Source organism: Oncorhynchus masou, chromosome 32 (genome assembly GCF_036934945.1).
Source record: "Oncorhynchus masou masou isolate Uvic2021 chromosome 32, UVic_Omas_1.1, whole genome shotgun sequence".
Classification (NCBI taxonomy): domain Eukaryota; kingdom Metazoa; phylum Chordata; class Actinopteri; order Salmoniformes; family Salmonidae; genus Oncorhynchus; species Oncorhynchus masou.
This window is the reverse complement of record NC_088243.1, coordinates 57013027-57040020: the sequence shown is the minus strand read 5'-3', so window position 1 is coordinate 57040020 and position 26994 is coordinate 57013027. Positions and strand designations below refer to the sequence as shown.

Here is a 26994-nt window from a genome sequence, read left to right as displayed (position 1 = left end):
AGTCTTTTCGGTCTTTGTCAGGATGTGCTCGATAACATTGAAACCTATGATGGGATGAGATAGGTGACAGCCTTTCATTACCAGCACCGGGATGATCAGTTCCTTTGTTTGGTCAGTTTCAGAGGCTAGCCGAAAAGTTGTTTCAATCCATCCCAGGTACGGCATTTCAGTCCCAGTTGCTGCAGTCAACCTTAGATCACCAGGTGAGTCCAGGATTTCTGAAACATCTCTCAGCCTTGCGTTTGGGAGAGATTCCTCTTTCCATCGTTCATCAATGACCGATACCTGAGAGCCTGTGTCCCATAGAGCTTGGAGGTGGTGGCGATTCAGGTAACACTCAATAAGGCACTGTCTGCCGACTAGCGAGGTGACCTTACGGGGGTGGCAACCTTGAGCTAGGGATGGTAAAGAGTGGGCATTTTCCTCTGTGCAGGAAAACCTTTCACTGGTAGAGTCAATTTTCAGGTGAGTGCATTTTTCCTTATGTTTAGTCCAATGTTGGTTTTGACATACTTTGGAACAGTACAGTGTCTCTTTACATGATGAACATTGTTTCAGGTTCTCACATGAATCTTCTCTGGCACAATTTGCACATTTCTGGGACTTTTTGGTAGCTGCGGTTAACACTCGTCCCTCAGCGGTAACCCGTTTCCGTTTAAAGGGGCCTCCCTTGATGGTCTGGCTCCCCGGATTTTACATCCAGCTTGAAAATGTTCCCCACTCCCACATCGGAAGCAGTGTGTGCAGCGTGCATCTGTTCTGGCCTGCTGGCAGACAAAACACCTCCTTGGAGCTTGAGCAGGGTGGTTGGTATACCGGTTAGATGCATATTGATGCTGCGCAGGGTCAGGTGCTTGGGACCGACTGTAGTTGCTGTAATACTGCTGCTGGGAAACAGTTGGCTGGGGGTCCCTATCTGGCCTCCTAACTGGGGGTGGGGCATAGGCACAAGGCGGTGACTGAAACATAGGCTGCTGTAATGTCTCCTTAATCTGAGCAATCTCTGCACTGAGACCTTTTAGAGAAGCTACACCTGTCTTAAGTTCAGCTAACTCTGTTAACAGTCCTGCAGGTATCTTAGCTTTGGCTTCCTTCACAGGACACTTTGCAGATGGCGTCTCGTCTAACTGGTCTACACTTACAGTTGGAGCTGTGGGGCATTAAACCACTTTTTGTTTCGTCTTTCTATCTCATTAGCACAAGCAATGTTAAGCTTCTCTAGCAAAACCTCATCTGATGTTTCGCTCTCTAGTAGGAGAGGCTGCATGTCTATCCTGACACTGTCACTCTGGAGACCCGTAAGGACTGTGTGAAAACATATGCTCTGGACTAGAGCAGGGTCATACTTAAGCCCTGATTCTGACTCCTGGGATGCAAACAGTACTTTTTGCCTCATATCTAAAACGCGTATCAGGAAGCTTTGAGGGGTCTCCTTGCTGCTTCTGAAGCTAGCTGTTTGTAAAGCTCTGTTGCACTCTTCTCTTGGAAGTGGGAACGCAGGATACATCTAAGTGTGGGAAGAGTTAGCTGGGGTTTACCTTCCAAGTAGCTGCGTAGCTGTGAGCCTGGAGAAATAGCCCGGACTACTGCGTCTACTAATTCTACCTCAGGATAGCCTCTGTTAAGTCCATTTTCAATCTGATGGGCAAGGCTGGACAAATTCAGTTTTTCTTTCTGGCCCGGTTTACCTGTCTGACCAGAAATTTTAAACTCTTTGCGCCAGTATGAGCTGGGCTGTGCATTGGGTGAGAGCGGCACGCTCCCCTGAAGATTGGCATGGTGTTGGGGCTGACGCAGAGAATCACTGGCTTTGGCTGCAGTAATCTGCTCAGTTCCCACCCCTTGTTGTGGGGTTACAGTTCTCATTTCCTCTATTCATTAATGTGTTCCAGCTGGTTCAATATCATGGTCAATTTCCACTGTTTTGTTATCTATGCCACTGATCATCTCTGTCATTTCGTCTCTAAGTAGCAACAATTCTGACATGCCACCATCTTCTAACTCTGCAACTTCCTCTCTTTCAAGGAACATCATAACATCAATGATATGCGGGATTTGTTTTGAACAGCTCTTCTCTGTTCGCCTGATATTTCAAGGAAATCACATATCTCTAGTAATTTGTCTTTAGTCAGGGTGTGCAATTCTCCTACTACCTCTTCCTGTAGTTCTTCCAAGGCGCTTGTCATGTTGACAGAACAGGAGGAACTTTTACTGTGCAGGAGTTGACTCTGAATTAGATGGTCCTTACTGTCTCCGATGGTCGATCAATGGCCTCAGTTGACATGTACTTAACCACTAACTTCCAGCTTCCCTCGAACAGCAACACTTTCCTCACTGCAGCCTGCCTGAGTTGTTATGTGGAGATTTAGCTGGCTCGGAATTCAGCGACCAGGATGTGGAAACTGGACATCTGAGCAGCTATCTCGGCGGTGCCTCCAAAAATGTTACGCCCCTGAAAACAGGGGAGAAATAATCACGCAAGTGATACGGTGTTGTTTTCTCAATTTAACTTTAAGTTCAATGAGAAAAGACCGCGATTTTCCCCAGGAATATGGGTGGAGACCAGAGCAATCGATCTCCGGCTCATAGATTAAGAGCATTTCGTAGATCACAGATTAACACTTTTAGGCACCACAAAATAAAGTAATCAATATAACGTTTACACATTACTCTCACAATTCGTACCCTTTGACAGATTTAACTTTAACTTTAACACAATTATATGAATGTTATCAATCTCTATCAACTAATACTGAATGCATATTTTTAAACTGAGATGTTTTAAGATCCTCACATACTATGAACTTACTAATACTTTTTAATGTATAACAGGCTATGAATATTTCCTTTAACCTGTCACATAAGCACGCACCTTTGAAGGGCCCCAGTGTTGAGGATCAGCGTGGCAGATGTGTTGTTGCCTACCCTTACCACCTGGGGGCGGCCCGCCAGGATGTCCAGCATCCAGTTGCAGTGGGAGGTGTTTAGTCCCAGGGTCCTTAGCTTAGGGATGAGCTTTGTGGGCACTATGGTGTTGAACGCTGAGCTGAGGTCAATGAACAGCATTCTTAAATCTCTTTCCCATATGAAAACACAGAATCCTACTCCTCATTCAACTTGCTTAACCTAGGCTACGTCTCTTTTGATTTGAGCTGACATCTGCCCTGGGCTTTGAACGGTGAACCTGGCTCACGCCCATGAGGCAGCCCGGTTCCAAAACAAATGCAATCGCTTTTCACTGGATACAAATTCCAGGCCAGATAATTGAATCCCCTTACTGTCAACAACGCATGCATGGTGATGTTTGCTATGCTCTGAGAAGGCTGGGCCTATTTCTGCTAATAGCAAAACGAATGGTTAGCTAGCTTGCTATTTATTTCATTGACTTTTATTCTGCTATTCACCACTTAGTGGCAGGGTAGATTTAGAGTGAGAGAGACAGGTCATGACCATACAGTATGCAACCCTGTCCTTGACTCCTTTCCAAGATGGCCAGAGGGGTCCTGATGCTGCTTGCGTTGGTGCTGTGTAGGGTGAATGTTAATGTGCAACCACACATAGTGTAGCGAATACTATTACGGTAATGCGGTTGGACAAAGAGAGAGGTGTGTGTGATTATGTGTGTGTTACTGTCCTACGTGGCCAATAGTAATGACACAGAGAGGGCAGCTACATAACAGACTGCTGAGAGTAGGACGTTGTGTCCCATTGACTGTGTGGTATAGAGACATCCATGGTTCAGGTAGATAATCAGCACTATGTTTCAAAACGGAGTGCATGTCTCCTCCTCACAGGCCCTGGGCCTGCTGCTGGTTTAAGGTGCTGACTGAGGAGGACATAGCTTTTATGTAGGGCACTTACCCACTGCTTACGAAACACCCAGTTATTCATGTCAGGAGGAAAATCCTGCCCGTGGGAGGAACGGAATGGTCGCGCCTATTTTTAACTTAAACCTTCCTTTCTCAGACAGGATAGGACAGAGCTGTTTCCTTATTTTTAGTCTTAGAGGTGCCACCGATATAGGTCTGTGTGTATGTGAGCGCGTGTGCATGTGTGTGAGTCTGCATTCCGTGTTTGTGTTTTCGCAGACACCCACGTGATTTAGCAGCGGCCGACAGGCTGGTGAGTAAGAGTATCAACCGGATTCTGTTGAATCTAATGACTCTTAATGCCCAGTTAGCGTAGCGACGGTAGCATGCTAGCCAATCTGGTCTCCCCTGGCTGCTGAGGCCATGGTCTCTGTTTCTGTTTCTGTTTCTGACTTAATTAAAGCATCACATCTGGGGCCCGCCTTGAGGAAAGCTAATTGTACTGTGAGTGCTCCAGCTGTGAGCATCTCTGTGCGTTGTAATTCCTGTTCTACGTGTGAGAAAAACAAGCAAGCAAAAGGAAACTACAGGAACCCCGTAACCTGTATCTTTATGCACTACAGGAGAAGCGTAACGTTATCAGTGGTATGAAGTAGTGATCTTGTCATGTGGAAGGCCTGTATAATAAGCTATAATTGCATCATTGTGCTGCAATAGTGACGCATGTTCATACACTAAGACAGGATGAGTGCAAATGGCTTACAGATAACGTGAAGGGAAATATCATGAGAAAGCTTTATTCACAGAGGATATTTACAGCAAACTGAACTGTATTAGCCTGAACTCTGGCAGAGCCAATTACACTTAAGCTTGTGTTCCTGTGCTGTGTTTTTGAACAACGGCATGGTGTCACAGTACTGTGTCTTGGGTTTCCCATGTGCACTTCATTGGTGTGAATACAACTCATTCCTCTGTGTCAGCAAACAGGATGTCTCTCTAAGGTCAAAGGGCGTGTGGTTAAGTGATTGACAGAAACGTCTCTGTTTTCTGGGTTATAGTGAGTCTTGAGTGACGAGAGTCGTCTCATGACCTGGTTTATATTCTCCCACTGCTGCCTTTGTTTGCATGGGTTTCTACTTTTGGTTTAAGTGCATTTGCGTGTATTTGGGTGCATGCGTGTCTAGTTGCATGTGTGTCTAGGTGTTGGCGAGTCTAGGTGTGTGTATGTGTTTGGGTGGACAGGGATGGCTGTGAGATGAGATCATTCCTACTGAGAGATGAGGTCATGCGTGACCTATAGGACAGACTCGACAGCGCGTGAGACACTTAGCTTCTTTTCTATTCCTTTTTTTAAAAACAAAAGAAATGTGATGTTTCTTCAAAATGTCCTGATAAATCTTTTATCTGTGTCTGGATGTACTGCTTGTGAAGTGTGAATAAAAGCTATGAAAGGAGATGCTTTTGAGTTGGTGTTACACTGGTGCGGTCTGAATGAGTGGCTTGAGATGGTGTTAAATGGTGCGGTGTGAATGAGTGGCTTGAGATGGTGTTACACTGGTGCGGTGTGAATGAGTGGCTTGAGATGGTGTTAACTGGTGCGGTGTGAATGAGTGGCTTGAGTTGGTGTTAACTGGTGGGGTGTGAATGAGTGGCTTGAGATGGTGTTAACTGGTGGGGTGTGAATGGCTTGAGATGGTGTTAACTGGTGGGGTGTGAATGGCTTGAGATGGTGTTAACTGGTGGGGTGTGAATGGCTTGAGATGGTGTTAACTGGTGGGGTGTGAATGGCTTGAGAAGGTGTTAACTGGTGGGGTGTGAATGGCTTGAGAAGGTGTTAACTGGTGGGGTGTGAATGGCTTGAGAAGGTGTTAACTGGTGGGGTGTGAATGGCTTGAGAAGGTGTTAACTGGTGGGGTGTGAATGGCTTGAGAAGGTTGCCACTTAGGGCTGTATTCCACAGTGTTCCGTCTCCCTCCTCCTGACCCAGATGGATACTCCCACCCTGCCTATGCTGCCTAAATACCGCTACACTGCTGCTGTGTTGCTGTGAGCCACTAACACACTAAGAACACACAGCCAGCAGCAAAGATCACAGACACCTACTTCCGGTGCCGACAGAGATGGCCGCCTCGCTTCGCGTTCCTAGGAAACTATGCAGTTTTTTGTTTTTTTTATGTGTTATTTCTTACATTAGTACCTCAGGTCATCTTAGGTTTCATTACATACAGCCGAGAAGAACTACTGTATATAAGATCAGCGTCAACTCACCATCAGTACGACCAAGAATATGTTTTTCGCGACGCGGATCCTGTGTTCTGCCTTACAAACAGGACAACGGAATGGATCGCATGCAGCGACCCAAAAAAACGACTCCGAAAAAGAGGGAAACGTAGCGGTCTTCTGGTTAGACTACGGAGACGGGCACATCGTGCCCCACTTCCTAGCATTCTTCTTGCCAATGTCCAGTCTCTTGACAACAAGGTTGATGAAATCCGAGCAAGGGTAGCATTCCAGAGGGACATCAGAGACTGTAACGTTCTGTGCTTCACGGAAACATGGCTCACTGGAGAGACGCTATCCGATGCGGTGCAGCCAACGGGTTTCTCCACGCATCGCGCCGACAGAAACAAACACCTTTCTGTTAAGAAGAGGGGTGGGGGTGTATGCCTTATGGCTAACGAGGCATGGTGCGATGAAAGAAACATACAGGAACTCAAATCCTTCTGTTCACCTGATTTAGAATTCCTCACAATCAAATATAGACCGCATTACCTACCAAGAGAATTCTCTTCGATTATAATCACAGCCGTATATATCCCCCCCAAGCAGACACATCGATGGCTCTGAACGAACTTTATTTAACTCTTTGCAAACTGGAAACCATTTATCCGGAGGCTGCATTCATCGTTGTTGGGGATTTTAACAAGGCTAATCTGAAAACAAGACTCCTAAATTTTATCAGCATATCGATTGCGCAACCAGGGGCGGAAAAACCTTGGATCACTGTTACTCTAACTTCCGCGACGCATATAAGGCCCTGCCCCGCCCCCTTTCGGAAAAGCTGACCACAACTCCATTTTGCTGATACCTGCCTACAGACAAAAGCTAAAAAAAGAAGCTCCCACGCTGAGGTCTGTCCAACGCTGGTCCGACCAAGCTGACTCCACACTCCAAGACTGCTTCCATCACGTGGACTGGGACATGTTTCGTATTGCGTCAAATAACAACATTGACGAATACGCTGATTCGGTGTGCGAGTTCATTAGAACGTGCGTTGAAGATGTCGTTCCCATAGCAACGATTAAAACATTCCCTAACCAGAAACCTTGGATTGATGGCAGCATTCGTGTGAAACTGAAAGCACGAACCACTGCTTTCAATCAGGGCAAGGTGTCTGGTAACATGACTGAATACAAACAATGCAGCTATTCCCTCCGTAAGGCTATCAAACAAGCTAAGCATCAGTACAGAGACAAAGTAGAATCCCAATTCAACGGCTCAGACACAAGAGGCATGTGGCAGGGTCTACAGTCAATCACGGACTACAGGAAGAAATCCAGCCCAGTCACGGACCAGGATGTCTTGCTCCCAGGCAGACTAAATAACTTTTTTGCCCGCTTTGAGGACAATACAGTGCCACTGACACTGCCTGCAACGGAAAAATGCGGTCTCTCCTTCACTGCAGCCGAGGTGAGTAAAACATTTAAACGTGTTAACCCTCGCAAGGCTGCAGGCCCAGACGGCATCCCCAGCCGCGCCCTCAGAGCATGCGCAGACCAGCTGGCTGGTGTGTTTACGGACATATTCAATCAATCCCTATACCAGTCTGCTGTTCCCACATGCTTCAAGAGGGCCACCATCGTTCCTGTTCCCAAGAAAGCTAAGGTAACTGAGCTAAACGACTACCGCCCCGTAGCACTCACTTCCGTCATCATGAAGTGCTTTGAGAGACTAGTCAAGGACCATATCACCTCCACCCTACCTGACTCCCTAGACCCACTCCAATTTGCTTACCGCTCAAATAGGTCCACAGACGATGCAATCTCAACCACACTGCACACTGCCCTAACCCATCTGGACAAGAGGAATACCTATGTGAGAATGCTGTTCATCGACTACAGCTCGGCATTCAACACCATAGTACCCTCCAAGCTCGTCATCAAGCTCGAGACCCTGGGTCTCGACCCTGCCCTGTGCAACTGGGTACTGGACTTCCTGACGGGCCGCCCCCAGGTGGTGAGGGTAGGTAACAACATCTCCTCCCCGCTGATCCTCAACACTGGGGCCCCACAAGGGTGCGTTCTGAGCCCTCTCCTGTACTCCCTGTTCACCCACGACTGCGTGGCCACGCACGCCTCCAACTCAATCATCAAGTTTGCGGACGACACAACAGTGGTAGGCTTGATTACCAACAACGACGAGACGGCCTACAGGGAGGAGGTGAGGGCCCTCGGAGTGTGGTGTCAGGAAAATAACCTCACACTCAACGTCAACAAAACTAAGGAGATGATTGTGGACTTCAGGAAACAGCAGAGGGAACACCCCCTATCCACATCGATGGAACAGTAGTGGAGAGAGTAGCAAGTTTTAAGTTCCTCGGCATACACATCACAGACAAACTGAATTGGTCCACTCACACAGACAGCATCGTGAAGAAGGCGCAGCAGCGCCTCTTCAACCTCAGGAGGCTGAAGAAATTCGGCTTGTCACCAAAAGCACTCACAAACTTCTACAGAGGCACAATTGAGAGCATCCTGGCGGGCTGTATCACCGCCTGGTACGGCAACTGCTCCGCCCTCAACCGTAAGGCTCTCCAGAGGGTAGTGAGGTCTGCACAACGCATCATCGGGGGCAAACTACCTGCCCTCCAGAACACCTACACCACCCGATGTTACAGGAAGGCCATAAAGATCATCAAGGACATCTACCACCCGAGCCACTGCCTGTTCACCCCGCTATCATCCAGAAGGCGAGGTCAGTACAGGTGCATCAAAGCTGGGACCGAGAGACTGAAAAACAGCTTCTATCTCAAGGCCATCAGACTGTTAAACAGCCACCACTAACATTGAGTGGCTGCTGCCTACACACTGACACTGACTCAACTCCAGCCACTTTAATAATGGGAATTGACGGGAAATGTTGTAAATATATCACTAGCCACTTTAAACAATGCTACCTTATATAATGTTACTTACCCTACATTATTCATCTCATATGCATACCTATATACTGTACTCTATATCATCGACTGCATCCTTATGTAATACATGTATCACTAGCCACTTTAACTATGCCACTTTGTTTACATACTCATCTCACATGTATATACTGTACTCGATACCATCTACTGTATCTTGCCTATGCTGCTCTGTACCATCACTCATTCATATATCCTTATGTACATATTCTTTATCCCTTTACACTGTGTATAAGACAGTAGATTAGGAATTGTTAGTTAGATTACTTGTTGGTTATTACTGCATTGTCGGAACTAGAAGCACAAGCATTTCGCTACACTCGCATTAACATCTGCTAAGCATGTGTATGTGACAAATACAATTTGATTTGATTTGAATACCTCACTTTGAGCGTCTCTCCTCACTCTACTTGTACCTGTGTGGTTCTCCTCTTACTCAACCAAACTAGACGGAAACCCTTCATACACTAAATATACAAAATAATATATCAAATGAGTGGATTCGCAATTTCAACCACGCTCATTGCTGGCAGGTGTATAAAATCGAGCACACAGCTAAGTAATCTCCATAGACAAACATTAACAGTGCCTTACTGAAGAGCTCAGTCACTTTCAACGTGGCACCATCACAGGACGCCACCTTTCCAACAAATTTGTCAAATTTCTGCCCAGGCCAACTGTAAGTGCTGTTATTCTGAAGTGGAAAAGTCTTGGAACAACAACGGCTCAGCCGCGAAGTGGTAGGCCACACAAGCTCATAGAACGGGATCGCCGAGTGCTGAAGGATGCAGCGTGTAAAAATTGTCTGTCCTCAGTTGCAACACTCACTACTGAGTTCCAAACTGCCTCTGGAAACAACGTCAGCACAAGAACTGTTTGTCTGGAGCTTCAATAAATGGGTTTCCATGGCCGAGCAGCCTCACACAAGCCGTAGATCACCATGCACAATGCCAAGCTTCGGCTGGAGTGGTGTGAAGCTCGCCGAATCTGGGTTTGGCGTATGCCAGGAGAACGCTACCTTCCTGAATGCATAGTGATAACTGTAAAGTTTGGTGGAGGAGAAATAATAGTCTGGGGCTGTTTTTCATGGTTCAGGCTAGGCCCCTTAGTTGCTGTGAAGGGAAATATTAATGCCACAGTATACAATGATATTCTAGACGATTATGTGCTTCCAACTTTGTGGCAACCCTTTCCTGTTTCAGTATGACAATGCCATCGTGCACAAAGTGAGGTCCATACAGAAATGGTTTGTCGAGATTGGTGTGGAATACCTTGACTGGCCTGCACAGAACTCTGACCTCAACCCCATCGAACACCTTTGGGATGAATTTGAACGCTGACTGTGAGCCAGGTCTAATCGCCCAACATCAGTAACCGTCGTCCATAATGCAATTCCCCACAACAATGTTCCCACATACAGTGGAAAGCCTTCCCAGAAGAGTGGAGGCTGTTATTACAGCAAAGGGGGGACCAACTCCATATTAATGCCCATGATTTTGGAACGAGTAGGTGTCCACATACTTTACATGCATTGTAATTTAAAGCCTCCTCAACCACACCAAACACTAGTCAATATCCTTGTGTTCTATCCTCTGTGACATCATCGCACAGCAGGCCCACAGTGCCTCCATCCACACTGCCTCTGTATCTACCTCCTGATTGCCACATATGAGCCTTCACACACAGGGGAAGGCTTGATGCTTAGGGCAGGGATCGAGTGACAGAGGGGGAAGTGAAGGTGGGATAGTGCAGGATAGAACCACAGGTCCCAGAATGGAGCGTTATGGGGGTTTATGGTAAGTCTTTGGTAGCTTGGGAAGGTTGTGTATGGTTTTAGTTTCATACATGAATAGCAAGGCCATCAAACATCTAGGCTTATACTGTGCTGAAACCTTGCATTGAGTTACACAAGCACATATTTATCTTCCCTTGGCCAAACAATAGCGGGATTCATTCTCCCTGTATCCAGGCGACGGCAGTATGTCTCTTAATGTGCTAAATCTAAGCGGAGAGGAGGGGGGATATAAGAGAGTGAGTGGACAATTGAGGAATATTTTACACAAACCTTGTAACATAAATGAGGAGAAGCGTGAAAGAGAAAACATACCCGTAAATGTCATTGTCTACCGCAGGCATTGCCCCTTCATCCCTCTCCCTTTTTTCTTTCTCCCACCGGGCCTGCTTTCTTTCAGCACCAAGGACAGCGGCCTGCCTCTCGGAGCTCAGTTGCCAGGGCAACGAGCTGCAGGGGCTGGTGGTGTGCTTTGAAGCAGCCTGTAATTTGATATCGTGACAAGCCTCAGCTCGCGATGCAGCATCCTCGTAACGCATATATCATCTGCAGAGCTTTCAGTGCAGTGATTTAACATTTACATTCAGCAGTGTTGTTGAAAATAAGTATACAATCGTTAACTGGCCGTTTCAAAATAGCAGAATACACACGTCATTGCAGTACTCTTTCGAAATGGCAGTGTTGGAGAGCGAGGGACAAAATAGAGAATAGAGGAGCGAGAGAAATGCAGACACCAGTGTGTGTGTGTGTGTGAGTGTGGTGTGTGTGTGTGTGGGGGGGGGGGGGGGTCATTCTGTCCGTGAATTTGGGTTATTCAGACTGCTATGGTCTTGTCAGCACTTAGGATTCAGCCATGCAGCCAGTTACTATACTATCACACATGTGACGGGCAAGAAGACAGTCAATTGGCTCTACTGAACCTACCACTCTCAGCCATAGGGTGTCGCTGTTTACCCTTGCAAAAGCGGACCATGACAGGTGGCGCTAATAGCCCTTCTAGAACAACACAACACAAACCTAGGGAAGTTAAGTGGCATTACAGCGATTGTAACATTGTGACTTACTGACTATATTTCTTGTCATATGACATTTAGATGTGATTTTGGCTATTATTTGAATTTTAAGAGCAGTGATTGACTTCTTAAAGTCGTGGTATAAAGAGGCTACCCCCTACTCAAAGTATAAAATAAATAATGTATATTGTAAGAAGTGGTACAATTAGGTTGACCAGTAATGGAAAGCTTGTTCGATTAAATTCTTAATTAAAGTACTTCCAAGCCAGGGCATACGATCATGCATCATGATATCCACGACATGCATCATGATATCCATGACATGCATCATGATATCAGACACAGTGATGAAGGAGTTAGCCGATACTCGTTGGTGTATTGTAATAATGACTTACAGTGTGGCAAAAAAGTATTTAGTCAGCCACCAATTGCTCAAGTTCTCCCACTTAAAAATATAAGAGAGGCCTGTAATTTTCATTCACAGAAAATCACATTTTTAATGAATTTATTTGCAAATTATAATGGAAAATAAGTATTTGGTCACCTACAAACAAGCACGATTTCTGGCTCTCACAGACCTGTAACTTCTTTAAGAGGCTCCTCTGTCCTCCACTCGTTACCGGTATTAATGGCACCTGTTTGAACTTGTTATCAGTATAAAAGACACCTGTCCACAACCTCAAACAGTCACACTCCAAACTCCACTATGGCCAAGACCAAAGAGCTGTCAAAGGACACCAGAAACAAAATTGTAGACCTGCACCAGGCTGGGAAGACTGAATCTGCAATAAGTAAGCAGCTTGGTTTGAAGAAATCAACTGTGGGAGCAATTATTAGGAAATGGAAGACATACAAGACATAATATATATATAATTTATATATGATAATATATGATATATATGATAATCTCCCTCGATCTGGGGCTCCACGCAAGATCTCACCCCGTTTTTTTATTTTTTTTATTTCACCTTTATTTAACCAGGTAGGCAAGTTGAGAACAAGTTCTCATTTACAATTGCGACCTGGCCAAGATAAAGCAAAGCAGTTCGACACAGACAACGACACAGAGTTACACATGGAGCAAAACAAACATACAGTCAATAATACAGTATAAACAAGTCTATATACGATGTGAGCAAATAAGGTGAGATAACAGAGGTAAAGGCAAAAAAAGGCCATGGTGGCAAAGTAAATACAATATAGCAAGTAAAACACTGGAATGGTAGATTTGCAATGGAAGAATGTGCAAAGTAGAAATAAAAATAATGGGGTGCAAAGGAGCAAAATAAATAAATAAAGTAAATACAGTAGGGAAAGAGGTAGTTGTTTGGGCTAAAATATAGGTGGGCTATGTACAGGTGCAGTAATCTGTGAGCTGCTCTGACAGTTGGTGCTTAAAGCTAGTGAGGGAGATAAGTGTTTCCAGTTTCAGTGCTTTTTGTAGTTCGTTCCAGTCATTGGCAGCAGAGAAAAAGAATGAATGGGGCCATGTATCGTGAGATTTTGAGTGAAAACCTCCTTCCATCAGCAAGGGCATTGAAGATGAAACGTGGCTGGGTCTTTCAGCATGACAATGATCCCAAACACACCGCCCGGGCAACGAAGGAGTGGCTTTGTAAGAAGCATTTCAATGTCCTGGAGTGGCCTAGCCAGTCTCCAGATCTCAACCCCATAAAAAAATCTTTGGAGGGAGTTGAAAGTCCTTGTTGCCCAGAAACAGCCCCAAAACATCACTGCTCTAGAGGAGATATGCATGGAGGAATGGGCAAAAATACCAGCAACAGTGTGTGAAAACCTTGTGAAGACTTACAGAAAACGTTTGACCTCTGTCATTGCCAACAAAGGGTATATAACAAATTATTGAGATAAACTTTTGTTATTGACCAAATACTTATTTTCCACCATAATTTGCATATAAATTCATTAAAAATTCTACAGTGTGATTTTCTGGATTTTTCTCTAATTTTGTCTGTCATAGTTGAAGTGTACCTATGATGAAAATTACAGGCCTCTCTCATCTTTTTAAGTGGGAGAACTTCCACAATTGGTGGTTGACTAAATACTTTTTTGCCCCACTGTATTTACCACTTAGTAGGCTAACCATTTGTGGTTATAATTTTCCCTATTTGCTTTTAGATTACAATTCCCCTCTTAGAGCACCTGTGGTTGTGTTGAAATAGATGAAGAGTATGTTGGCCTACAGGTGATTGAACATTCAGAACCACACCGTGCTCAGACGCATGGTGGCGCTTTTACATCATGAGCGCGTTATAGAGGCGCGTGATAACACGGTTCTTGAAGGGGTGAGGTATTCAGTAGCTGCCAAGACACAGCAGCTTTAAGACGGATGTTAAATAGTGCTATTAAATGGCTATGGAAAACGATGGAAATAACAAACAGTTATAGTGGGATCCTATGAAACGGAAATAATTTGTGTTATTTAATATCTTGTCAGTTCTGCGTTTGGCCAATAGTTTTTCTGCCAAACAATGGCGATGCAAAACCGAAAAAGACGGTGGCTAAGCGGATGGGCATTTTGTAATTTTGCTCTTATTTTTATTCATTTGAAAGGAATCTCAGCTCAAATACAATACTCCATTCAAGAGGAATTAAAAGTCGGAACAGCAGTTGGGAATATAGCTAACGACCTGGGATTCGACAAGTCGAGACTGGCGGACCGGAATCTTCGTATCGTGTCTGGAACAAAGCAGGACCTCTTCCAGGTAAACCAGAGAGATGGCGCATTGCTCGTGCACCACAGAGTAGACCGAGAGGAACTGTGCGTAAAATCCGCGCCGTGTTTCATCAACTTGAAAGCGGTGATAGAGAATCCGCTAGAAATGCACCAAATCACAGTCGAGATAACGGATGTAAATGATAACTCCCCTACCTTTCCAGATGAAACCTATAACTTAGAGATACTAGAGTCTGCTACCACTGGAGCCCGACTCCAGTTGGAAGGAGCTCACGACCCAGATACTGGCGTATATTCTTTGCAATCGTATAAATTAAGCCAGAATCAATATTTTCGAGTAGAAATTGAGGACTTTGGCGAGGATGGCAAAATTCCATTTTTGATTTTAAAAAGCCCTTTGGATCGGGAACACATAGCCCGATATGATTTGACGTTAACGGCCTTAGATGGAGGCAAGCCACCAAAATCAGGAACTCTTAATGTTACAGTTACTGTGTCTGATGTAAACGACAATACCCCTGTGTGTGATAAGCAGAAATATACAGTAGCAGTAAAAGAAAATGTACCTAAAGGTACATTTCTATTGCGAGTTAATGCCTCTGATTCGGATGAAGGCGTGAATGGCGAGGTGGAGTATTCATTGCGAAGTAAATTCAGAGGTATGGCTGCTGAGCCATTTGAGTTGGACAGCAAAACAGGGGAGCTAAAAGTGAAGGGAGGCCTTGATTTCGAGGAGAAGCAGGTGTATGAGATGAAGATATTGGCCTCGGACAAGGGAGCAGTATCTCTCTCCACGCACTGCAACGTGCTCGTCAGAGTGGAAGACGTGAACGACAACAGTCCTGAGATTGACGTCACATCTCTGTCTAGCCGGATACCAGAGGACGCAACTCCCGGAACCGTGGTGGCTCTGATGGGGATGAACGACCTGGACTCCGGTGTAAACGGACAGGTCGTCTGTTCTTTACCGGAGGATTTACCGTTCGTTCTGAAGCCTTCTCTTGATGGAAATTTCTTTTCGTTAGTCACCAATGATTACCTTGATAAAGAGTCGGTGCCTCGGTATGATATTACAATCACGGCTAAAGACTTAGGAATCCCTCCTCTGGTGTCAACTGAAGTCATTCAAGTGGAGGTAGTGGATGTTAACGATAATAGTCCGCTATTCACTGAAAACCCATATACATTTTATGTCGTTGAAAACAATAAGCCCGGTATGCCCATTTTCTCAGTAAGCGCGTCTGATGTTGATGATGGTGAAAATGCAGAAATTGTATATTCTCTGGACCGTGGGAGCACTGGACAACGCGTGACATCCTTCCTGAACATAAACGAAGGCAACGGTACCATTTACGCACTAAAGAGCTTTGACTTTGAAACCCTCAAAACGTTCCAGTTCTGCATCATTGCCAAAGACTCTGGAACTCCGTCTCTAAGCAGCAACGTCACAGTCAACGTGTTCATTCTGGATCAGAACGACAACGCTCCAGTGATCTTGTATCCAGTCAGCCCTAACGGTTCCGCTGAAGGTGTGGAGGAGATTCCCCGCAATGTGAACGCAGGCCATTTGGTGACTAAAGTGAGAGCCTATGACGCTGATATAGGATATAACGGCTGGTTATTATTTTCACTGCAGGAAGTTACTGACCACAGTCTCTTTGCTTTGGACCGCTATACAGGACAGATAAGGACACTTCGGTCATGCACAGAGACAGACGAGGCTGAGCATAAACTGGTCATACTGGTAAAAGACAATGGGAACGTTTCACTCTCAGCAACATCTACTGTGATTATCAACGTTGTGGAGCCCAAAGAGGCATTTGCAGCTTCTGATGTTAAAAGTTCAGTAAAAGACGAGGAGGAGAACAGCGTTACATTTTATTTGATCGTTACTTTGGGGTCAGTTTCAACGCTTTTTCTCATCAGTATCATCGTGTTGATTGTAATGCAGTGCTCCAAAACCACAGACTATTCCTCCAAGTATTTACAAGATGCGAATTACGACGGGACACTGTGCCACAGCATCCAGTACAGATCCGGAGACAATCGGTACATGTTAGTTGGACCCAGAATGAGTATAGGTTCTACTATAGTCCCGGGCAGCAATGGAAATACTCTAGTGGTTCCCTCAGAACACAGGAGGATGGCTTCTGGAGAGGTAAGAACTCTCTCTCTCTATTCTTTGCAGCCTATTAAGTCGGATAAAAATAAATGTTTTGGATGAATTTGTTGCTTGTTGTTTTGTCTCCGCATAATGTCCGAGTGTGCAAACTCGCTGTGATGGTCGCTGTCCACGGCGCCGAATTACCACAAACTCACTGATTAGCATGCTGGGCTACTACCTCGGGTTTATTATCTGTTATTTTGCGGTGTAACTCTTCAATTCAGTTTCTTCCTCTACCTCCCATATCTATCCATCTTCACCTTTATTCGTTCTTGTGATGGTCGATTTGGATTATAATTGGTATATTTATTGGGTTTGATGCTACAGGTAAACAACGAGTATCGCTCCCTCGGATCGTTTGCAGTGTTTGTGATTTCCAGAATCCCGGACCACAGGGTGTCAGTGTAACACAAGCAGAATGTCTGGTACTTTGTAGACTAGGCCCCTTCTCTGGTCTGTTTTATTCCACACATTCAGAGAGAGTATTGCGGACATCAGAACAAGACGTGATGTGATCGTCAGAGAATAGTTGTATTCCTTTACAGTGCTGAAACGTTGAATTCGTTACGGATTATCATGAGTTTGTCATCTGATAATTAAGATATATATATTTTTTGTCATTGAGGATTTTGCTTAACTTTCTGTCTAACCATGGGAGGAGGAGGACAAAGGCGCAGATGGGAGTACTGTTGGGTTGCTGTGCGTTTCTCTCTTCTGCTGTGCTTCGGAGAGCAGGTTTCAGCACAAATAAGGTACTCTATTCCAGAGGAGGTGAAAGAGGGATCCGTTGTTGGAAATGTTGCTAAAGATTTGGGTCTTGACGTCAGTACTTTGGTAGAGAGGCGGTTTCGTATTGTTTCTGGGTCTAAGGACGCTCTTTTCCAGGTAAATCAGAACAATGGCGTCTTGTATGTTCATAAGAATATCGACAGAGAGGAGCTCTGTGGTGGTGATAGCGCCTGCTTGATTGACCTGAAAATGGTTGTTGAAAACCCTCTAGAAATCCATTACGTTGGTGTAGAAATTACAGATGTGAATGATAATTCTCCCAGTTTCCCAGAGATAGCAAAAGGGCTGGACATTTCGGAGAGCACACACGCTGGATCGCATTTCCAACTACCAGCTGCGCGTGATCTTGACACTGGGATTAATTCCATTCGCTTGTACAAATTAAGTCAAAACGCTAATTTTGAATTGGAAGTTAGAGATAGAGGAGATGAAAAGGTACCCTTTTTAGTTCTACAGAAAACGCTGGATAGAGAGCAGAAATGTGAGCACAGATTATTATTGACAGCAATCGATGGAGGGAATCCGCCGAGATCAACCAATCTTAATTTGACGGTCACAGTGCTAGACATAAACGACAATCGACCTGTATTTAGTCAGGAGGTGTACACTGTAACGCTGGAGGAAAATGTATCTATCAACACTGTTGTGATACAAGTAAAAGCTATTGACTTGGACGAGGCTGTCAATGGTGATGTTGAATATAGTCTTGGCAGAGATCTTAATCGTAAAGTTTACGAGGTGTTTAATTTAGACGGTGTCACTGGAGAAATTCGAGTCAAAGGAGAGGTCGACTTTGAATCGACAGAAGTTTATAGACTTGACGTGCAGGCTTCGGATAAAGGACAGCCTCCCATGACTGTGAGCTGTAGAGTTATCATTAAGATAACAGATGTAAATGACAACAAACCAGATATAGAGGTGACATCCCTCTCTAATTTAGTTCGGGAAGATGCAAAACCTGGAACTGTTGTTTATCTTATTAGTGTTACAGATAAGGACTCGGGTATAAATGGAAAGGTGTTGTGTAGTCTGTCAGATACTGTACCGTTTGAGTTAAAACCCTCATACCAAGATAATATGTATTCTTTAGTGACCAAACAACGTTTAGACAGAGAACTCGTGTCCCATTATGACATCACAATAACAGCTACTGACTGTGGTCAGCCTCCTCTGTCCACATTCAAAACTCTGAGTGTACAGATATCAGATGTGAACGATAACAGCCCAGAATTCTCCCCAAAACATATCCAGCTGTACTTAGCGGAAAATAACGCCCCTGGTGCATCGATATTCTCTGTAAGCGCCACTGATAAAGACTTGAATGAAAATGCTGTGATTTCATATCACATAGTTAGAGGAGAAGGAACACTGAATGATATGGCATCTTTTCTGAACATCAATTCGGATAATGGACATATTTCCGCGCTAAAAAGCTTTGATTTTGAATCCCTCAAAACGTTCAAATTCCAAGTTGTAGCTACAGACTCTGGAACTCCGTCACAAAGCACCAACGTCACAGTCAACGTGTTCATTCTGGATCAGAACGACAACCCTCCAGTGATCTTGTATCCAGTCAGAACTAATGGTTCCGCTGATGGTGTGGAGGAGATTCCCCGCAATGTGAACGCAGGCCATTTGGTGACTAAAGTGAGAGCCTATGACGCTGATATAGGATATAACGGCTGGTTATTATTTTCGCTACAGGAAGTTACTGACCACAGTCTCTTTGCTTTGGACCGCTATACGGGACAGATACGGACACTTCGGTCATTCACAGAGACAGACGAGGCTGAGCATAAACTGGTTATACTGGTAAAAGACAATGGGAACGTTTCACTGTCAGCAACAGCTACTGTGACTATCAAGGTTGTGGAGCCCAAAGAGGCTTTTGCAGCTTCTGATGTTAAAAGTTCAGTAAAAGACGAGGAGGAGAACAGCGTTACATTTTATTTGATCGTTACTTTGGGGTCAGTTTCAACGCTTTTTCTCATCAGTATCATCGTGTTGATTGTAATGCAGTGCTCAAACCCCCCAGACAATTCCTCCAAGTATTTGCAAGATACGAATTACGACGGGACACTGTGCCACAGCATTCAGTACAGATCCGGAGACAATCGGTACATGCTAGTTGGACCCAGAATGAGTATAGGTTCTACTATAGTCCCGGGCAGCAATGGAAATACTCTAGTGATACCCGAACACAGGAGGAGGGCTTCTGGAGAGGTAAGAGCTGTTTCTATCATTTTCTGCCTGTTAAATCAGACAAAGAGACATGTTTTGAGGAAATTTGTCCGAGTGTGCAAACCAGCCGTGTCAATCGCTGTCCATGGTGCTGAATTATCATAAACTCGCTGCTAAGCATGCTACTACCTCGGGTTTATTATCAAATCAAATGTATTTCAAATCAAATGTATTTATATAGCCCTTTATACATCAGCTGATATCTCAAAGTGCTGTACAGAAACCCAGTCTAAAACCCCACACAGCAAGCAATGCAGGTGTAGAACCACAGTGGCTAGGAAAAACTCCCTTGAAAGGCCAAAACCTAGGACGACACCTAGAGAGGAACCAGGCTATGAGTGTGGCCAGTCCTCTTCTGGCTGTGCCGGGTGGAGATTATAACAGAACATGGCCAAGATGTTCAAATGTTCATAAATCACCAGCATGGTCAAATAATAATAATCACAGTAGTTCAGCACCTCAGGAGTAAATGTCAATTGGCTTTTCATAGCCGATCATTAAGAGTATCTCTACCACTCCTGCTGTCTCTAGAGAGTTGAAAACAGCAGGTCTGGGACAGGCACGTCCGGTGAACAGGTCAGGATTCCATAGCCGCAAGCAGAACAGTTGAAACTGGAGCAGCAGCACGGCCAGGTGGACTGGGGTCAGCAAGGAGTCATCATGCCAGGTAGTCCTGAGACGTGGTCCGAGGGCTCAGGTCCACCGAGAGAGAGAAAGAAAATAATAATTATAGAGAGCATACTGAAATTCACACAGGACACCGGATAAGACAGGAGAAATACTCCAGATAGTCCCCACACCACCAGAGGGATATCTTCAACCACCAACTTACCATCCTGAGACAAGGCCGAGTATAGCCCAAAAAGATCTCCGTCACGGCACAACCCAAGGGTGGGGTGGGGGGGGGGGCAACCCAGACAGGTAGATCACGTCAGTGACTCAACCCACTTAAATGACGCACCCCTCCTAGGGACGGCATGAAAGAGCACCAGTAAGACAGTGACTCAGCCCCTGTAATAGGGTTAGAGGCAGAGAATCCCAGTGGAAAGAGGGGAACCGGCCAGGCAGAGACAGCAAGGGCGGTTCCTCTGTTCTTTTGCTGTGTACTCCTTCTATTCCGTTTCTTCCTCCACCTCCCATATCTATCCATCTTCCATCTTCACCTTTACTCGTTCTTTGATGGTTAATTTGTGCAGGAATGTTATTTTTGGGGGGGATTTGGATCCAAAACGTAAACAATGATAACAACTCTCGGGGGTTGTGTAGTTGTTGTGATTACCAGAATCCCGGACCACGTGGTGTCAGTGTAACACAAGGAGAATGTCTAGTACTTTGTAGACTAGTCCCCTCTCTGGTCTGTTTTGTTCCACACATACAGAGAGAGTATTGCGGAGATTGGAACATGACGTGCTGTTATTGTCAGATGTTGTATTATTATTCGCTGCCTAAACAGTAGATGCTGTATGGATCATTACGAGTTGTCCATCTGATCCCCAGGATTGCATTCTTTCATTATTGATCGTGATTATTTTTTTCTATTTAACGATGGAATATGGAGGACAAAGGCGCAGATGGGAGTACTGGTGGGTTGCTGTGCGTTTCTCTCTTCTGCTGTGCTTCGGAGAGCAGGTTTCAGCACAGATAAGGTACTCTATTCCAGAGGAGGTGAAAGAGGGATCCGTTGTTGGAAATGTTGCTAAAGATTTGGGTCTTGACGTCAGTACTTTGGTGGAGAGACGGTTTCGTATCGTTTCTGGAACTAAAGAAGATGTTTTCCAGGTAAATCAGAAGAATGGAGTCTTGTATGTTCATAAGAATATCGACAGAGAGGAGCTCTGTGATGGCAATATTGCATGTTTGATAAACCTGAAAATGGTTGTTGAAAATCCGTTAGAAATACATTACGCCGGAATAGAAATCACGGATGTTAATGATAACTCGCCCAATTTTCAAGAGAGAGACAAACTAGTTGATATTTCGGAATCTACTCTTTCTGGCAAGCGACTCCAGTTACCAGCCGCGCGTGATCCTGATGTTGGCGTTAATGCAGTACGTGTCTATAAATTGAGTCACAATGAACATTTTGATTTGCAAATAAGAGAAAGAGGAGAAGATAAAATTCCCTTCTTAGTTTTACAAAAACCCTTGGATAGAGAGAAACAATCTGAACATAGACTAGTTTTAACTGCAGTCGATGGTGGAAGTCCACAGAGGTCAGGGACTCTTAATGTCACTATCACTGTTCTCGATTCGAATGACAACAATCCTGTATTTAGTCATGAGGTATACTCGGTCACATTGCCTGAAAATGTCCAACCCGGAACTATTGTACTCAACGTTAAGGCAACAGATTTGGACGACGGTTCCAATGGTGACGTTGAATATTTATTTGGTAGTGAACTTCTTCCCAAGATATATGATGTATTTAGTTTAGATAAATCTACAGGTGCAATTCGTGTTAAAGGTTACGTTGACTTCGAGGACATTGACACATATAAACTAGACGTCCATGCCACTGACAAAGGGCAGCCCCCAATGAGTACGGATTGTAGGGTCATTATAAAGATACTCGATTTAAACGACAATAAACCCGAAATAGAGGTGACATCCCTCTCTAGTATGGTGTCAGAAGATTCAAAACCAGGAACTATAATTTCTCTAATTAGTGTGACAGATAAAGACTCTGGTATTAATTGTAAAGTTGTATGCAGTCTTTCAGACGATGTACCTTTCGAATTAAAGCCCTCATACCAAGATAATATGTATTCTTTAGTGACCAGACAACGTTTGGATCGTGAACTCGTGTCCCATTATGACATCACAATAACTGCCACTGACTGTGGTCAGCCTCCTCTGTCCACATTCAAAACTCTGAGCGTCCAGATATCAGATGTGAACGATAATAGCCCAGAATTCTCCCAAACCCCCCTTGAGTTGTACTTAGTGGAAAATAACGTCCCTGGTGCATCGATATTCTCTGTAAGCGCCACTGATAAAGACTTGAATGAAAACGCTGCGATTTCATATCACATAGTTAGAGGTGAAGGGACACAGAATGATATGGCTTCTTTTTTAAATATCAATTCTGATAATGGACATATCTCCGCGCTCAAAAGCTTTGACTTTGAAACTTTAAAAACATTACATTTCCAAGTTGGAGCTACAGACTCTGGAACTCCGTCACAAAGCACCAACGTCACAGTCAACGTGTTCATTCTGGATCAGAACGACAACGCTCCAGTGATCTTGTATCCAGTCAGCACTAACGGTTCCGCTGAAGGTGTGGAGGAGATTCCCCGCAATGTGAACGCAGGCCATTTGGTGACTAAAGTGAGAGCCTATGACGCTGATATAGGATATAACGGCTGGTTATTATTTTCACTGCAGGAAGTTACTGACCACAGTCTCTTTGCTTTGGACCGCTATACAGGACAGATAAGGACACTTCGGTCATTCACAGAGACAGACGAGGCTGAGCATAAACTGGTCATACTGGTAAAAGACAATGGGAACGTTTCACTGTCAGCAACAGCTACTGTGATTATCAAGGTTGTGGAGCCCAAAGAGGCTTTTGCAGCTTCTGATGTTAAAAGTTCAGTAAAAGACGAGGAGGAGAACAGCGTTACATTTTATTTGATCATTACTTTGGGGTCAGTTTCAACGCTTTTTCTCATCAGTATCATCGTGTTGATTGTAATGCAGTGCTCCAAACCCACAGACTATTCCTCCAAGTATTTACAAGATGTGAATTACGACGGGACACTGTGCCACAGCATCCAGTACAGATCCGGAGACAATCGGTACATGTTAGTTGGACCCAGAATGAGTATAGGATCTACTATAGTCCCGGGAATCAATGGGAATACTCTAGTGGTTCCCTCAGATCAAAGGAGAGCTTCTGGAGAGGTAAGAGCTGTCTCTAAACCATTGCATCTCAAAATATATGTATTGGCATGTTTTGTCCGTGGCGAACGCAACCTCTTTGCAGCAGCGGATGCTGACCATGGTGCTGAACTACCAGCTCACCGACTAGTTTAGCTGGGGAAAGCATTATACTGCTTGGCTAACTACTGTACCTCAGGTTTATCACATGTTCTTCTGCTGTAGTCCTTCAATCCAGTATCTATCTCCTCTGCTCACATCTACGCACCTTCATCTTCATACTAGACCTTCTTAAAGATTATTTACTGGAGTTGGTGTTTTTGTTGGTTTGGATGCAAAACGTAAGTTGATAACAACTCTCTCGGTGCCTATCTAGTTGTTGTCGATACCAGAATCCCGGACCACATGGTGTCAGTGTAACACAAGGTTACTGGTGCTTTGTAGATTAGGCCCTTCCCTTCTCTGGTCTGTTTTGTTCCACACATACAGAGAGAGTGGTGCGGACGTCAGAACAATACGTGTATGTTAGGGATAATCGTCTTTTATTTCGGTGCTGACGCATTGAACTTCGCATGGATGAGAACGAGTTGGCCATATGATCATTAGGATTGTGTTTCATTGAGGATTGTGCTTACTTTTCTGTCTAACGATGGGAGATGGAAGACAAAGGCGCAGATGGGAGTACTGTTGGGTTGCTGTGCGTTTCACTCTTCTGCTGTGTTTGGGGGAGAAGGTTTCAGCACAGATAAGGTACTCTATTCCAGAGGAGGTGAAAGAGGGATCCGTTGTTGGAAATGTTGCAAAGGATTTGGGTCTTGACATCAGTACTTTGGTGGAGAGACGGTTTCGTATTGTTTCTGGATCTAAGGACGCTCTTTTCCAGGTAAATCAGAACAATGGCGTCTTATATGTTCACAAGAATATCGACAGAGAAGCGATTTGTAACGGCAAGGTAGCTTGCGCGATAGACCTGAAAATCGTTGTTGAAAACCCGCTTGAAGTCCATTATGTAGGTTTAGAGATAACGGACGTAAATGACCACTCGCCAAGTTTCTCCGAGAAAAATCTACACATAGAGATAGCTGAAAATAAACCTGCAGGAGCTCGATTTGAACTCCAGCCTGCGCGTGATTTCGACTCCGGAATTAATTCTATACGTTCCTATAAGTTAAATCCAAATGAACATTTCGATTTAGAACTGAGAGATAGTGGGGAAGGGGATACAATCCCGTTTTTAATTTTACAGAAAGCCTTGGACAGGGAACAGGAGACCAAACATTCATTACTATTGACAGCGTTGGATGGGGGGAATCCACCTGGAACAGGTACTCTAAACATCACTGTCACAGTCCTTGACTTAAATGATAATCAGCCTGTATGTAGTCAGGACGTCTATTCAGTTACATTACAAGAAAATGCTGATATCGGTAGGTTTGTAGTTAGAGTGAATGCAACCGATGCAGACCATGGGTCAAATGGCGTGGTGGAATATACTCTCGGTAGAAATTTAAAGCGGAGAGTACATGATATTTTCCTATTGGATAGGATTACTGGGGCAATTAAGGTGAAAGGCCCGGTAGATTTTGAAGAAAATGAGATGTACAGTCTAAATGTACAGGCTTCTGATAAGGGCCAGCCTCCACTGACAACTGATTGCAGAGTTATTGTTAAGATACAAGACGTGAACGACAATAGACCACAAATAGAGGTTACATCACTCTCCAATACCGTGTCTGAAGATTCTAAACCTGGAACTGTTATATCTCTCATCAGTGTGACAGATCAAGACTCTGGTATTAACGGAAAAGTTATTTCCAGTATAACTGAAAACGTGCCATTTGAATTAAAACCCTCATATAAGGATAACGTGTATTCTATAGTCACAAAGGGACGTTTAGACAGAGAATTCGTGTCCCATTATGACATCACAATAACTGCCACTGACTGTGGTCAGCCTCCTCTGTCCACATTCAAAACTCTGAGGGTCCAGATATCAGATGTGAACGATAACCGTCCAGAATTCTCCCAAACCCCCCTTGAGTTGTACTTAGTGGAAAATAACGCCCCTGGTGCATCTATATTCTCTGTAAGCGCCACTGATAAAGACTTGAATGAAAATGCTGCGATTTCATATCACATTGTTAGAGGAGAAGGGACGCTGAATGATATGGCATCTTTTCTGAATATCAATTCTGATAATGGTCATATTTCCGCGCTGAAAAGCTTTGACTTCGAAATCCTCAAAACGTTCCAATTCCAAGTTGTAGCTACAGACTCTGGAACTCCGTTACTAAGCAACAACGTCACAGTGAACGTGTTCATTCTGGATCAGAACGACAACCCTCCAGTGATCTTGTATCCAGTCAGCACTAACGGTTCCGCTGAAGGTGTGGAGGAGATTCCCCGCAATGTGAACGCAGGCCATTTGGTGACTAAAGTGAGAGCATATGACGCTGATATAGGATATAACGGCTGGTTATTATTTTCACTGCAGGAAGTTACTGACCACAGTCTCTTTGCTTTGGACCGCTATACAGGACAGATAAGGACACTTCGGTCATTCACAGAGACAGACGAGGCTGAGCATAAACTGGTCATACTGGTAAAAGACAATGGGAACGTTTCACTGTCAGCAACAGCTACTGTGATTATCAAGGTTGTGGAGCCCAAAGAGGCTTTTGCAGCTTCTGATGTTAAAAGTTCAGTAAAAGACGAGGAGGAGAACAGCGTTACATTTTATTTGATCATTACTTTGGGGTCAGTTTCGGCGCTTTTTCTCGTTAGCATCATCGTGTTGATTGTAATGCAGTGCTCAAACCCCCCAGACAATTCCTCCAAGTATTTGCAAGATACGAATTACGACGGGACACTGTGCCACAGCATCCAGTACAGATCCGGAGACAAACGGTACATGTTAGTTGGACCCAGAATGAGTATAGGTTCTACTATAGTCCCGGGCAGCAATGGGAATACTCTAGTGCTACCTGAACACAGGAGGAGGGCTTCTGGAGAGGTAAGAACTGTTTCTAAGCATTATACTTTGAAAGCATATTGGTGGATATTTTTAAGAATTTATCGTGCGTAATGAAATGTGTGACTGATGATGAAGCGGTTGTTGTCGACCCTGGTTGTGCTGAATTCGTCTTGCTTTTGTTTTTGGGTTATATATGCATTAGTTATGATGACCTCTCTCAAATAGGTGGAGAGTCATAGACCAGGCCCAAACAAGACTCATTTGTGTAATTCCCCTGTCTACAAACGGATTTTCTGTGCGTAATGGAGAAATTAACTCGTTCATGCGGTTGCTGTCCACTCTTGTGGTGCTGATTTACAAAGTGAATTGCTTTTCCTTGCAATCGAGGTATTTACTATGTCAGTCTGTTACATATGTAGTCATCCAATCCATTTATTC

General features: G+C 44.4%; 3 protein-coding genes across 4 annotated transcripts in view; all 3 read left to right on the top strand.

Annotated features, from left to right (window-relative positions):
* Positions 1 to 14243: 14243 nt before the first annotated feature.
* Positions 14244 to 17078, top strand: LOC135527231 (protocadherin gamma-A5-like). Its single transcript, XM_064955836.1, has 2 exons — positions 14244 to 16664; positions 16998 to 17078. The coding sequence occupies exons 1-2, from the start codon at positions 14301 to 14303 to the stop codon at positions 17076 to 17078; spliced, it is 2445 nt and encodes an 814-aa protein (XP_064811908.1). The 5' UTR covers positions 14244 to 14300.
* Positions 17079 to 17307: 229 nt separating this feature from the next.
* Positions 17308 to 26994, top strand: part of LOC135526264 (protocadherin alpha-C2-like) — a 222383-nt gene continuing 212696 nt past the window's right edge. Inside the window, exon 1 of one of the 2 annotated variants that reach the window (XM_064954465.1) lies at positions 17308 to 19682. In XM_064954465.1, the coding sequence (XP_064810537.1) occupies positions 17322 to 19682 (2361 nt within the window). In that variant the 5' untranslated portion in view covers positions 17308 to 17321. Of the gene's footprint in view, positions 19683 to 21148; positions 23607 to 26994 lie in introns of those variants that run through there. The other variant, XM_064954481.1, reaches the window with a different exon arrangement.
* Positions 24232 to 26667, top strand: LOC135526856 (protocadherin alpha-13-like). The gene has a single exon (XM_064955528.1). The coding sequence runs from the start codon at positions 24232 to 24234 to the stop codon at positions 26665 to 26667; it is 2436 nt and encodes an 811-aa protein (XP_064811600.1).

Coding starts and splice junctions, on each gene's coding strand:
- LOC135527231 (XM_064955836.1), top strand. CDS start 14,301: ATGGCGATGCAAAACCGAAAAAGACGGTGGCTAAGCGGATGGGCATTT. Junction 16,665..16,997: donor GGAGGATGGCTTCTGGAGAG/GTAAGAACTCTC, acceptor TTGATGCTACAG/GTAAACAACGAGTATCGCTC.
- LOC135526856 (XM_064955528.1), top strand. CDS start 24,232: ATGGGAGATGGAAGACAAAGGCGCAGATGGGAGTACTGTTGGGTTGCT.